The 13,700-nt window shown below is 42.7% G+C and overlaps 1 protein-coding gene and 1 long non-coding RNA gene across 2 annotated transcripts in view; both read left to right on the top strand.

Annotated features, from left to right (window-relative positions):
- LOC146786121 (uncharacterized) overlaps nucleotides 1–762 on the top strand; it is a 32,384-nt gene extending 31,622 nt beyond the window's left edge. The window contains exon 3 of the long non-coding RNA XR_014970560.1: nucleotides 710–762. This is a non-coding gene — a long non-coding RNA (uncharacterized LOC146786121). The remainder of the gene's footprint in view (nucleotides 1–709) is intronic.
- Nucleotides 763–835: 73 nt separating this feature from the next.
- Nucleotides 836–8,483, top strand: LOC146786120 (5-hydroxytryptamine receptor 3A-like). Its single transcript, XM_085633162.1, has 3 exons — nucleotides 836–920; nucleotides 2,830–3,054; nucleotides 8,227–8,483. Exons 1-3 carry the CDS (start codon nucleotides 836–838, stop codon nucleotides 8,481–8,483), a joined length of 567 nt encoding a protein of 188 aa, XP_085489288.1.
- Nucleotides 8,484–13,700: the final 5,217 nt, after the last annotated feature.

Below are 13,700 nucleotides of genomic sequence, written 5' to 3'. Positions count from 1 at the left end.
CCCACAAGTCAGTGAGTTTTGGGGACGGGTGTTAACTAGGTTGAGTCAGACCACTGCATTTACTATCCCATTCACTCCACAGTTTTGGCTGTTAGGTAATATTGTTTGTCCCAAGAAACGTAAAATGGAAAATCAGTTTCTACAGCTGGCCCTAGTCCCAGCCCCCACTGAAGAATGTTGCTGAATGGCTGGTGGCGAAGGACACTCAAACGCGTCTCACCCGCTTGGACCATAAGTTCCCTGTTGAGTTGGAAATTTGGGGAGCATTGTGTGATAGGTTTCTGGGCCCGAAGGAAGACTCCCCATTAAATCATTCTCTGACAACCGATTAAATTTATAATTATCAGCATCTGTTACCTCATTTGGTTACTGCACCTGTTGAAATTATACATATCATGTATTATATCCTCTTCTGTTGTAATATCACAGTGCTGCATTGCGGTTTGTTGTTTCTGGTGTATAATTCCAAAATTAAAGGTTTTTAAAAAAGTATAAACCTTCATGCCCTTTGACCTGGAGATGATTGACATCTAGGCTCCTCAGGTTTGTTTGCTCATGCATTGTTTGTGTTAATCTAAAGGGATTTCAGTGTGGGACCTTTACTTGCCTTGTGGCAATAGTGATGTGTTCTTCTCCCCATAAGCCACGTGTTGTGGACTCATTGGGTCTTAGTTCTGCAAGTAACGTGTATGGATGTCTATCACCTTAGATCATTCTGAAGCGCCGGCCGAGCGTCTACGTGGTGAACCTGCTGATCCCCAGTGCCTTCCTGATGCTGATCGATGTTCTGAGCTTTAACTTGCCTCCTCACACCGTGGACCGGGCTTCCTTCAAGATGACGCTCCTGCTAGGCTACACCGTCTTCCTGCTGATCCTGAACGACCTGCTCCCTGCAACGGCCAGTGGGACCCCGCTGATTGGTATGAGCGTTCAATAGCTCTTAACTCAGCCTCAAGTGCATGCAATGTCACTCGAGTGATGGGATGGTGGGGGCATGGGTTGCTTCTAGAGTGGTAGTGTCCATAAGGTGGAAGCAGGTTTATCAATTAGCTACCAGTATTTCCTCCTTTTGTTGTGACCATAAGTGATCAATGCTATATTAAGATTTTTCTTTCCCCAAACTAACTAGAGGTCCCAATGGAGCTGGTGCTCTTTCAGAAACAAACATTGATTTATCCAGACCTGGGCACAAAATTGGTCTCTTTGGCAACTTTTTCCTCTGCCCGTACCATATGAGCCCAAAACCTCCTGTTCTGGGCAAACTCTTAGGAATCCCAGGTCTGCACAAAATATGCAGCCAATCACCACCAAGAATTTTACATGGGGGGAGTCATTTTATGTTTGTGGGCTAGCTGCCTTATGGCTGGTGCAGTGGAGACACCCACCCCAGCTGCGGGCTGCATGCCAAATTTAAGGAATCTCTCTGGAGAACTTTTTCCTTCAAAGTGGTTCCTCTCTTCATATGAGGAGCTACTTCGAGGGAGCAATCAGTGACTGCAGGCCCACCATGGCACAGGAAACTTGTCTGCATTATTTATTTATGAAGACAGACCATCAAAGACTTTGGGTATCTTTGGAGAAAATGAAACAATTTCCATGATACACTGGGGGAAGGCTGTGCATGTTTCCCGTTGAGAACTCCCATGGTATACCTGGTGAACCCAAACACAAAAGAAAACTGCTAGAAATAGTCTATGTAGGAGGGCTGCCTCTGACATCATTCTACCTTGCATTAGGTATGTCCAATGGCCACCTTGAAGGTGTTGGGGTCAGCTTCTTTGTCCGCAAAACTACCACCCTCTGCACTCTAAATGAGGCCGAGATGCGAGACGTGAGTGGAAGGGAAAACTGACATAGTTTGGCCGCTGTCTTGTTACCTCTCACTTCTAAAAGAGTGGTGGGAAGCTCACTTCTTTTATGTGTCTGATGCATAAATAGAGTGTCATTAACCATTAGGTCTTGAGTAGTCTTGCTTGTCCCCTATGTAGCTGACCCAAGCCAAGGGGATCTCAGTCATCACTTCACTGATTTAATGCATCCCAGTAGAGTATCACTCCTTATATCAGTGATCGTAATCACCACAGTGAAGTCCAACTCATTCCTTGCATCACTGGGGCATGTACGTCCCTGGAGCATCTCTCACTACACCTACCACTAGTCTCACGCCTAGGCTTATTTCCAATCCACGGAACTCCTGTGAGTGCTCTAGTTTGCAAGTATCCCAATTTCGCACTATTTACCAACAAGATTCTTTCGAGGTTTAACCTTCCAAATAAATATTTGTCGTGAATAGCTCAAGCTGGACATTGTGTGCAAGAGAAAATAGCTCAAGTGCAATTAGTGCCTGGGCAAATGCCGGCTGAATTGATCGCATGTTCCTGAAATTGAATTAGCACCAAGGTCCTAATAAGGGCATTAGAATCTTACGCATTCTCCCATCGCTGGTGACATGCAAGCAAGTCATCTGTGCACTCTAGTGTAGCTTCAGTCATTCCATACCCTTTCCCCATGTCCATTGCTGGAGTGCTATTGCTCCCCTTACATTCAGTGCCCCTCACTCCCACCGCACACGTTAGATGTGCTTTACCATAAAAGCTGCCAATGCATCTTGGAACGATTGCCATATTATTGGTGAATGTTCTGTAGGTAGATTCGATTGAGTCTTTTGCTACAGAGGGGCATTGTGACCCAGTCCAGATGCTGATTGGAGGTTCTTGGATGAGATTTGTAGGCTTTGGGTCAACCCAAGCTGATTCTCTGTGGTCATTGTAAAGTATTTCTTTTCAATATAATCAGGAAATTGTTTTTTCCTTACCTTTCGTCTCTTAGGGATATATTTCTCCCTGTGCCTCACGCTGCTGGTCATCGGGCTCCTGGAGACGGTCTTCGTCATGAACATTCTTCATCAAGGCTCATCGAAGTGCCCAGTCGTCCCCCAGTGGGCCAGAATCATGGTCCTGCACTATTTGGCCAGGCTGGTATGCTACAAGAAAGTGGATCATTGTGACAGATGGACACTAAACAACTCACTCACCTTCGAAAGTGTGATACAAGGTACCCGCCGTCGCCACTACATTTCCCACAGTCCTTTGGGGCAACTTGCTGGTGTGACAAGCAGTGTGCGACCTACTTTTGCACAAGGTACTGGAAGCTCGCACACTGCCTCTGCAGCTGCAGAGAGAGAGATTGCAGTTCCAGAAAGATCACAAACCATGCCGCAAGGCACTGTTGTATGTGACGATGACCTAGGAGCTGATATTAGCAGACAATGAGAGAGTAGAGGTCACAGGAAATTTGAGTATGTGGACTTTGACTTTAGCCACTGTCTGAGATGGACCCGGAGGATCTAGGGATCCACTGAGTCATAGGGAGAAGAAAGGTTTAATGATATGAGCAAGCTAATGATGCCAAGCTCAGCTAGATTAAGCAGGTCACCTCTTACTGAGATTAGTGTTGTTTCCTTGCTGTGCCATTGGTGGAATCCAAACTTTTGGGGTCCAGGTTGACATGTGCCTTGATATATGTCTTCCGCCTCCTTTTCAAGATTTCTTTAGCTCCACAGGAGGTATTCTGTTTAACTGAGTTTGGTGAGCAGTAGAGGCTCTTCAGATAATGCTTAGGATCAGGAGGCTGCTTTTTTCTGGATATCCACTTCCAAGGTAGTCCTTTGATCAGTTAAATATGAGATTTGTGGGTTGTTGGGTGGGGATTTGTATCAGTAGGGACACTGCAACCTCTACTTTTAAAGAGTTTGATAGAAATTCCTGTATTCTTGGTACCACTTTGAACAGATCAATAGGGCTACTAAAAGCCTGTTGCACCTTATCGGAGAACCATTCTTGCTTCGCTGAGTAAATCGTAGTAATGTGTGCGGTATGAATGTTTGAGAGCTAACTTAACCTGCCAGAGTGCTTGTGTTTCTTTACTTGTCTAGTATGCAATCGACTTGTTTGAGCTGATTGAGAAGGCGCTGATACCACTGTTGTTTTGAGGTCTGGTTTTGCCCTTGTTGGACTGGGAGCATGATTCTACTGCCTGGGTGATATAGTATTAGTAGATGCTGATAGAGGATGGTTCAGGGTGACTGGCTACTGAGTTTGCTGTGGTTGTCTACAATCAAAGTCTTTAAGGTGTTTGAGAAAAGCCGTACTTCAAGTGGAAGAGTGTTCTTTTGGTTTTCCAAGGCATGAAGCAGGAGATAATGATTTGGTGGTCAAACCATTTGTCGGCGATTGATTTTATGTTCCTAATTTCCACACTAGGATGTGCGACAATATAAAGTTGCTTCGGGTAGGTTTTCTGGACCGAACATTTGCAAATGTCCATTAATCTTTAGGAGAAAGACCTGAATCATACTCTAGCCACTCTATAGATGTTGACATTTCCGACAACTAAGATATGTTTGAAAGAGAGAAAAGATGCATGAGCACACTAAAGAAATGTTCCAAGAAGGGTTTGGCCACATTGGGTGGGTTGTAGCATGCTATGGCATCATGTATAAGTACCTCGCGCTAACCGATTGTGCCACTGGAGCACACCCATGCTATGACTTCATGTTGTGTGTTTGATGCTTGTAAGTGGAATCCAATGTCTTTACAGGTGTTGCAGAGTGGGTGGAAGTTGTAGACCAGAGATGGTTAGAGTATTTTTGTGTATCATGGGTACTCTCACCCCACCCCCAATTGGGGGAGTGATTAGTCATGAAGCAAAATATGTTTACATACAGGGGCAGATTTTTCTGCCTCTTTGAAATATATTGCAGTGAAAACCATGATTCAGGGTGAGTGTTTATGTGATAGGAGAGGATGATGTACTTCATTGGCACTTTGGATGGCTGGCCTGGTGTTGGTAGAAAAGTCCATGCAGAATCATGTCACTAGGGCACCTTGTTCCCAGTCCTGGGCTGAGGAAGGGAATACGATAGATGAATGGAAAAGGGATTAAACAAAGCAAAAAGGCAAATGTATAGAGAATAGGTTTTTAGATAAACAACCACAGGCACATCAAATAGACCTGGCATTGACCATCAGCATTTTGGTAATTCTTGTTTTGTTTTTGCCATGGTTTCAGAAAACTTTATTGTTTGGGATGCTGCCAGGCCTTCATCATAAAATCACTGGCTAAGGGCAAACATGTTTTTTCTCTCTCAAAAACGCATACATTGCTGAAGCACTCCCTGGCACTGAAGGGAGCTCCTTTGTGTGCGGATGTGCTACTTGTGAAATGGCAGCATGACGTAACTCATAGTAAAGTCAGCCAATGCCTGAAGTAGGCTGACTCATTGTTTGTTGATGCATGCTGAAGTGGTTGAAAGAAACATGTGAATGACACAACCTCAGACTAATGGACGAAGTCTGACAGAAAACCCGAATCTGTATCTAAGTTACACACATAATTATAGTAAGATCAAAAGATCTTGGCTAATACACACCCACAAAAGCCAATTGGGATAGCATTGACTGCCAGCCTCTTGCCTTTAAGAAAGAAAGAAAGAAAGGAATGAACAAAGGCAAACAAGAAAGAAACAAGAAAAAAGACAAGAAAGAAGGTAAAAAAAATGAAAGAAGGAAGGAAAGAAAGAAACAAGAAAAAAGGCAAGAAAAAAGGAAAAAAAATGAAAGAAGGGAGAAAGGAAAATAAGAAAGAAAAAAGAAAGACAGAAGAAAAATGAAAGAAGGAAGGAAAACAAGAAAGAAAAAAGAAAGAAGGAAGGAAGAAAAATGAAAGAAGGAAGGAAAACAAGTAAAAAGCGAAAGAAGGAAAGAGAAAGAAAGAAACAGAAGGAAAATGAAAAAAGGAAGGAGAGAAAGAAAGCAAGGAAAATGGAAAGAAAGGAGGCAAGAAAGAAAGAGGGAAGCAAGAAAGGAAGAAGGAAGACAAAACAGGAAGACAAGAAAGAAGGAAAAAAGAAAGAAGGGAAGAAAGTAAGAGGGAAGCAAGAAATGAAGATGGAAGGCAAAACAGAAATATAAGAAAGAAGGAAGAAAAAAGAAAGAAGGAAGGGAAAGCAAAAAAGGAAGGAAAAAAGAAAGAAGAAAGAGAAGAAGAGAGAAAGCAAGAAAGAAGGCAAGAAAGATGTAAAAAAGAAACAAACTATGTAAGGAAAGAAAGAAAGAAGGAACAACGTGATGAATAAAGGAATGAAAAAGGAAGAAGGAAGGAAAGAGCAAGAAAGAAAGAAGGAAAAAGAAAGAGACAGGGCTACAAAGATAGAACACACTCTTGAGCTTATATTCAGAGTTTGTGTGAGCTGCGGTTTGTATTACTGTTTTACTGGTCTTTCAAAAAGCTCTGTTCTTCACAACTTTTTCAGACTAGTGAAATAGCAAAATAGCAACAGTAAGATAAGCAAAGGTCACTTCAAAAGGAATTTCCCTCAGCACTGGCAGGAGGTTGGAACTGATAAATCTGGAATGTGCTCTGCACATCAAAAGCATCCTGCTATTACATGAGGCTCTAAGCACAAGGGTAGCATTAAAGTAATTATACAGTAAAAACACTGGCACTTCTGTGCAGATGTGCTCATTGTGAAAGAGCACAGTCAGTCACTCAAAGTGAAGTTAACTGGTGGCCTAAGTAGGCTGACCACAAGCCCATGCTGTATGCTGTAGTGGGCAGAAGCAATATGCGATTGACACAGCAACAGACTAATGCATGAAGAGAAGGGGCTGAAAGCCTCTGTAACAATATGATGCATACAACTTTTGTAAAAACAAAAGGTTTTGGCTAACGCCAGGTCTAAAAAGAAGTTATAGAGCTGGATAGACCAGGGTCAGATATATTTTTGCATTAGATTTAGTGTTAAAGTATTAGAAGGAGTAAGTGATGGAGTAAAGGGTGGTGTAATAGGAAGGGGCAGGAGAAGCATGACACATGCTGTGGTGTGTTGTGTGCCCCTATAAAAAGGTACAGAAAACATGGGAGAGTTTTTTACATACAATCCAGAAAACTATGAATTTGTGGCTAGATGAGATTTTGAAGAAGGATGGGGGATACTGCGGTTGCTAAGGTGGAGAGCTTAAAATTATTTACAATCTAATTTTAATGTGATTCTGTGTTCTTGAACCAACTCATGAGGTTCTCTTGGTTACAGCAGTGATTTTTCACTATTGAATGAGTCTGGTGGATGAATGCAACAAAGCTTTCAGAGGTGCTAGGTTAGATTTTGAAATACATATTCCTATTGTTAATGCACAAGATGATACGTGTTTGACCCCCCGTGAAAAAATCTGTGGAAATTTGAAATGGTTTTAATTTTGAAGGAACAAAGAAAGAATCTTTACAATTATAATACAGGCTCAACATGTGAGTTGCTGGATATGGGGGGAGGGGTCTATCCAGAAGCTAAGAGATTTAATTTCAGAGTCAGATGTTGGGTTGAAGTTGTCAATGAGGAGATCAGATTGCGAGGCTTGGTTGAATTTAAATTCTTGTTGCCAACATAGAACAACACATTCCATCCTGTCATGGTTTAGTCTAAGAAAAGTGACTGATATCCAATTATGAGTTTTATCAAACATTTTTTTTTCTTAGTACTTATGTCATCGAAGGAAGAGATGTTTAGATACATCTGTATATTATCCACATATTGATAACTCAACTCAAAGCACAAGAACCACCACTCAAGAGCCAATGACAAATTGAACTCTATGGGTGCTTTACACACCCGTGAGGGAGTTTGCGGGTCGTTAGGTCAGGGTGGGAGGAGGGTAGCATAATCGTTTGTGTACCATGGGTTATAAAGGAAGTGAATCAACAAAGGGCTTTGATTTTGAAGGCCATGACTGTTACAAAAATGTTGTAACGTCTCTGATAGTTCACAGTGTAGAAAACAGTTGAGAGAAGGTTTTGCTTTTTTTATTACTTTATCCTACCAAATCCTCTTACTATCAATGTTCTTGCACAATGTCTGTAGTGAAGCATACTCACACTGGCAACCCTGGAGTCAAGCTAGCTTGCATCTTAACATGGCACTTAAAGATATATCTCCAAGAAAGGCTAAATCCTCAATTATTTCCTACATGTGTTAAATACCAGGTTTATTTTTAAATTCTGCAAAATCTTATGAGGGCCTTTAATTTACCACTAATGAGATGGCTGATGCACTGGAAAGACAATCACAGACATATCTTAGCAAGCTTTGTTTCTAAATCACTGCCACTACTGACCTCTTCCATGTAAGATGCCTAACAACAAATTGTTTTGTTTATCATGTTTGATTCTTAGAAAAGTCAATAAGCCTGCATAGTGGTGACTACAACCACCTTGGGCCGCACCTGACGAGTCTACTGAGGACCATTTCCAGCGACCTGCACGCCATGCGGAAGCTGGTGGAGAACTACTTCGAGCAGCAGGAGACCGCTGAGGAATGGCTGCGCATGGGCCTTATTTTGGACACCCTCATCTACCGCGTGTACCTGCTCTTCATGCTGGTCTATGCAGTAATACTTGGGTCTACCTGGGGCTCTTGGTACCACATCTAATGCTCTGGCCATGACCTCTAAGAATCATTCAACTGGTGATCATGAAAGTGACAATGTTCAGCCACTAAGACCATTAGCAACTGATGGGTGGGAGCTTGGCCTGTTCATAAAGTGCCAACAGGTGGGTAAATTTCCTTCTAACCCCAGCACGTAAGTGGCCCTCACCTCGGATCCTGGAGGGCCACACATGACTTGACAAAATCCACGGTACTAAAAACCCTCACCGGTTAACTCTGTCTCCTTGTTTCTGAAATATAATGAATCCATGTGATGGGAGAGTGAGGCAAAGGATATACCTTTAAGAATAATACTAGAAACCTTAAGACATGCAGACATGAGACAAAAAGACTCTCCCTCAAACCACAAGGATTTGGATAATTAGTCTTTAAGATAATTGGATAGGATTAAAGTAATTGTACTACATGTTCTGCACAATAAACACTTACCTGTTGAACCCTTGGCTCATGTTCAGTTTAAGGGGAAGGGTGGTCAGGGCCAGTTCTGAATTCACCAGAGAGTGTTGCTAAAGTACTTTTTATTTTAGTAAATTAGATCGCCACAAGAATTTCTCAAATCACAGGATCCAGAACTTCAGTAGCATTTTAGTTCAAAGAGAACACTGATTTAGAGTTGGAGGATGTCACTAGGGTGAAAAGAATAACACTGCAAAGGCAATAGGTCTAAGGAGCCTCCTTCTAGCACACTCAGTGGTCCAATTCTTTAATACTGACGCAGCTGGGAAAGGACTAGTCCTGCCCAGAGACTAGCCAATCAGAGAGTAGCGTTCGAATTGCGAGTTAAGAACTACACTGAGAAAGGAGTCGGTCATTTCACCCATTCAGAAGATTCGGAGGAAGCGCAAAGTTTACACTGGATAAGCCTCTGCTGCCTGAGTCCGTGTAAAGTTCTGACCTGGCAGTCCATCTGCAAAAGGGCCTACAGGTTAGGGTGATGGTAGCCCCATTCTGTAATGGTGGATGGTGGCTGGTGTTTCAGTGGTCTAATACAGTGGTTCTTAACCTTCTGACTTCTGTGGGCCCCCACTTAATCATTATTGGAATCTGGGGACCCAAATGAATCAGTTTTGCAATGCGGCAACACCCTTTGAGTAAATACTGGAAGTCGGGGACACCTGTCTAATCATTTTCGATGATTTAAACGACAGAACAAAACACAAAAAAATACAAAAAGAAGCATTCATCAAACAAGTGCACAAATAATGAAATACTGTATAGAATTCACAAATACAAAAAAATAAAATCTTTTGCGCCTGATTTGATCTTGGTGGATGGGTTACTCCGTCACAATGGTGTTGGATATTCCCTCCGCCAAATGATAAATCCCATAGGATATACTGGGATTTATAGTTCGGCGGATGGATATCCATCACTGTTGTGACGGAGTAACCCGTCCGCCAAGATCTAAAATAGACCCTATATCCTGTTTGATGCACTTGCACTGCTCCCACTAAGCAATCTGAGGATACTAGCTCAATTTTTAGCTTCACATTTATAGAACATTTACAAATTTTACATTTTACAATTTGCTTCTTTATTTATATACTCGTTATTAATCTGTTAATATTATTTCATTTCTAAGCAGTTGTGGACCCCCTGAGTAGTCTTTGTGGACCCCCAAGTGTCCACGAACCACAGGTTAAGAGCCACTGGTCTAATCCATTCAGTCCAGCGATCAGAGTTTGCTCTAGTGGTCACAAGTTCAAATCCCAGCAAGTCCAGTCAACCTTTTATTATTCTGAGGTTGACAAAGTGCGTAGTATTCGGTTAGGTAACAAGAGGGGTCTGTTTTCCGGCACCAAGAGGCTCAAAGGCGTGAAAATGCGCTTTACAAATACATTGTGTTATGTTGACGAGATGATGGTCATTCGTTTTCCCAGCCTGTGCCGTCATAGGCTGGAAAATGCAGATTGGCCACTGTAAGAAAGTGGATTATTATTTGGGGTGGGCAGTTGCCCACCTCAAGGAATAATGATACTAACTTGTCAAAGTGAACACAAAAACCATTACATTACCATGGGCTCAACCATCTGTTAGCTATGGCATAGAGCAGACAGGCTTAACTTTAGGCAATCTGTAAAGTATATATGCAGTACCAGAACGGCAATAAAGTGAAAGCACCAAACAATACAAATCCCAAACCAAATCCGAAAAATAGATTATAAAAAGTAATTAAAAAAATGACACCAAAATTGCAAAAATCCAGTAAGGGGTACCAGAGGTATGAATTTTTAAAGATTTGAGCAAAAATAGCACGAAAAAGCACCATGTGCAAATGATAGTCTATGGATGTGGTAGACCAGGACCTAGGCTCAATGTCAGGCTGACCGCAATGGAGCATGGGTCTGATACATCAACCAGGTTCCCCCCAGTCAAAGATTTTGCCTTCTGACAGTCTTTTTTATGGAATTCAAAATACTTCAGCCGAGCAAGGCTGAAGCTGTGTCCGAGGAAGGTGCATTGAAATCAGACACCTTTGTGGCACGGTCTCCGTGATGGCTCAGAAGGTCTGGAAAGTCCAAAGGATTTCGAAGTCCTAACTTTTCAAGGTTTCTGGAGTAGCTTCTCTGGGTCATATCTAAGAATCCCAGGACCTCAAAGACAGCATATTGGGGCAAAACCTCATTATAGCAGAATCCACTAGCTAGGCCAGTTGATGCTGGTAAACTGGTCTCTTAAGGAAAAGGCTTCTTGAAGCTTATAGTGTCCTTGTAGCCACATAGGAGGTCAGCCAACTGATCCTTGGAGTCACTTCTATGCCCTGGGTACAAGAGGGAGCAGGTTCAGTCCTCCGTGGCTCCTCTCTGTCAAAGACAGCAGGTCCTGTCCTCTTCTGATTTTCTACAGGTCCAGAAAGTGTTCTAAGGATGGTTCCTTGGACTGACACATTTATGGTTGTCACTAGCCAGTGGGCAGAGGTGACTCCTGGATACTCCCTACCCAATGGAGAAGAGGTTTCTGAGGGCAACCCAGCCCACTTTTTTGTTTCTGTTTGCCCTACTGCAAACAATCCCACAGTGCCCTTCACTCCTAAAAACCAAGATGAAGGAAGGGTTCCTCCTTTGTGCACAGGGCTTGTGTCCACCCAGTGGTATGGCTCAGGAAATTAGCAGTTTCCTCCCCGGTGTCCACTCCAAACCAATCCTAGAGGTAGCTTCCCACACACACACACTGGTTTGTGTGCTAGCCTGGCTAGAATGGGCCTTGGAGACAAAGTTTTCCCTTCTTCAGGTCTCTCCTTACACTAAACTATGAATAGACAGGGCTCACCTCTTTCCCTTTCAGCTTAATGTTAAAGTTACGGGGCCCACTCCAACTTTCCTTCATCGCTGATAGAGATCAAATGTCTCACACTCCGTCCATCCCGTCACCAGGCGTCCGGGAGCAGTTTTCGCACTTCATTAAGTTTAAGCAATTGAGGGACAGCTGCTGCAGAGGTAATGTAAATTAGTCTCCAGGAGCTTCAGGCTGGGTAAAGATAACTTTCTGAACGGTACTTGTCTTAAATAGTTATTACAAATCTGACTCCATCGTTATATTGGCTTTTAAACTTTAAAAAAATCTTTTTTGAATGGCTTTTGTGGTCAATTCCTGTCAAAAGGTACAGATCAAAGATTATAAGCTGCGTTTTGACATTTTCTAGGATTCATCTACAACCCTGCCAGTGAAAATAGCTTGAATTTGTTATAATATGGATAGTGTGTTTTCTCCTTTCACCTGTTGCAGTCTTCTGGGGCCAACACTCCAGAGGTCATTAATGTTACGTTACTCCTTGAATTACTCCTTTACGATGTACACTGTAATACACAAAGTCCTGATTATAGTGTTTTTATTTTGGTTCCTTCTATGGTTACAAAGAGTAAAATAAATAAAAATTATTTTATAAAAAAAAAGGTTTAACATGTCTGATCTCTGATTGCCTCATCCTGTAATGTTGCATTTTTTCTCATATTCCAATGGCCTAGCCAGTCGCAATGTGCTAACATTTTATGAACATCTTCCCAGTCAAGAACATGAGGGAAAGAAGCCTTTGCTTGGCAGTTAGAACAGTGATTTGTAACCATGTGAAGAGCTCAATATGTCTAGCTGGCTGCACATTGTTTCTCATTGGCCTTTCCATGGTGTCCAGCTGCGGAGAAATAAAGCTCTTGGGTACTGTGTCCAAAGTCAGAGGAATTGGAATATGTCAAGTTCCTTTTCAGACCACCTATAAAAACCTATGTCTTACACAGTGTTTATGAACAAAGCAGGTGGAAAAGCTCGGTTGGTATGTCAAATGCAAAAAGAACACTTGATGGACAGAATGCAGGACAATGTCATACATTAACCACAGTACAGAGATCTGGGCCTAAATCCGTCATTTTTTTGCTCACCATGCCATTCCAGTTTGGACCCTATCCTGGCGGATGAGGGGTGAAACCCCGAAACCGGTCCTAGAATGCTTGTTTCCGGTCCAGGGAGGACCTGGCTTGGCAGTTCGGGCTGGACTGTTCCCATGAGGCACAGGGTCAAGACTGATTTGCATATGGCCATGTCTAAACTGGGGTGGCGTAGTGGGCAAAAGAACGATGGATTTAACCCAGATCTCTTGACTGGGGGAGAATGTCTGCATTGTCAGCATTCCGTCCATCATTTGTTTGTTGTAACGCTTTTCGCCCTAAGTGGGATGGGTATTCCCAGACGTGGGACCCGTGCTCTCTACGCCACTGGAGTCAAGCTATCCTGGCTGATGACGGCTGATAGCCAGAAATCGGTCCTAGGATGCTTGATTCCGGTCCAGGGAAGACAGGGCTTGGCAGTTCGGGCTGGACTGTTCCCATGAGGCACAGGGTTAAGACTGATTTGCATATCGCTGGGTCTGAAATCAATCGCCAACTTAGTGACACCTCATGTTATAAGTTCATTGCACACAATCCTATTCCAAAATTGATTGTCACTATTAATGCTAGACTTAGTGAATGGAAAGATGTTTGTCTCATCTCAGAGGATGAATATAGATACCTTAGAGTTGACTGTCCATCATACCCTTGTATCTATGTTTTACCTAAAATACACAAAGGGGGCTCTTTTCCCCCTGGGAGACCTATTATCTCTGGGGTGGGCTCCTCGACAGAGAACCTTTCCAATTTTGTGGATACAAAATTACGAAAATATGTCATGGACCTCCCATCGTACATTAGGGACAGTAAGGATATTCTGG

The sequence above is a fragment of the Triturus cristatus genome, chromosome 11 (genome assembly GCF_964204655.1).
Source record: "Triturus cristatus chromosome 11, aTriCri1.1, whole genome shotgun sequence".
Classification (NCBI taxonomy): domain Eukaryota; kingdom Metazoa; phylum Chordata; class Amphibia; order Caudata; family Salamandridae; genus Triturus; species Triturus cristatus.
Note: the sequence above shows the minus strand (reverse complement) of the source record. Positions and strands in the feature narration are given on the sequence as shown.

Bases quoted from the DNA above. Each gene is read 5' to 3' on its own strand.
- LOC146786120 (XM_085633162.1), top strand. From the start codon at position 836: ATGACGCTCCTGCTAGGCTACACCGTCTTCCTGCTGATCCTGAACGAC. The intron at 921-2,829 runs GTATGAGCGTTC...TTCGTCTCTTAG, and splicing joins CAGTGGGACCCCGCTGATTG to GGATATATTTCTCCCTGTGC. The intron at 3,055-8,226 runs GTACCCGCCGTC...TTTGATTCTTAG, and splicing joins CTTCGAAAGTGTGATACAAG to AAAAGTCAATAAGCCTGCAT.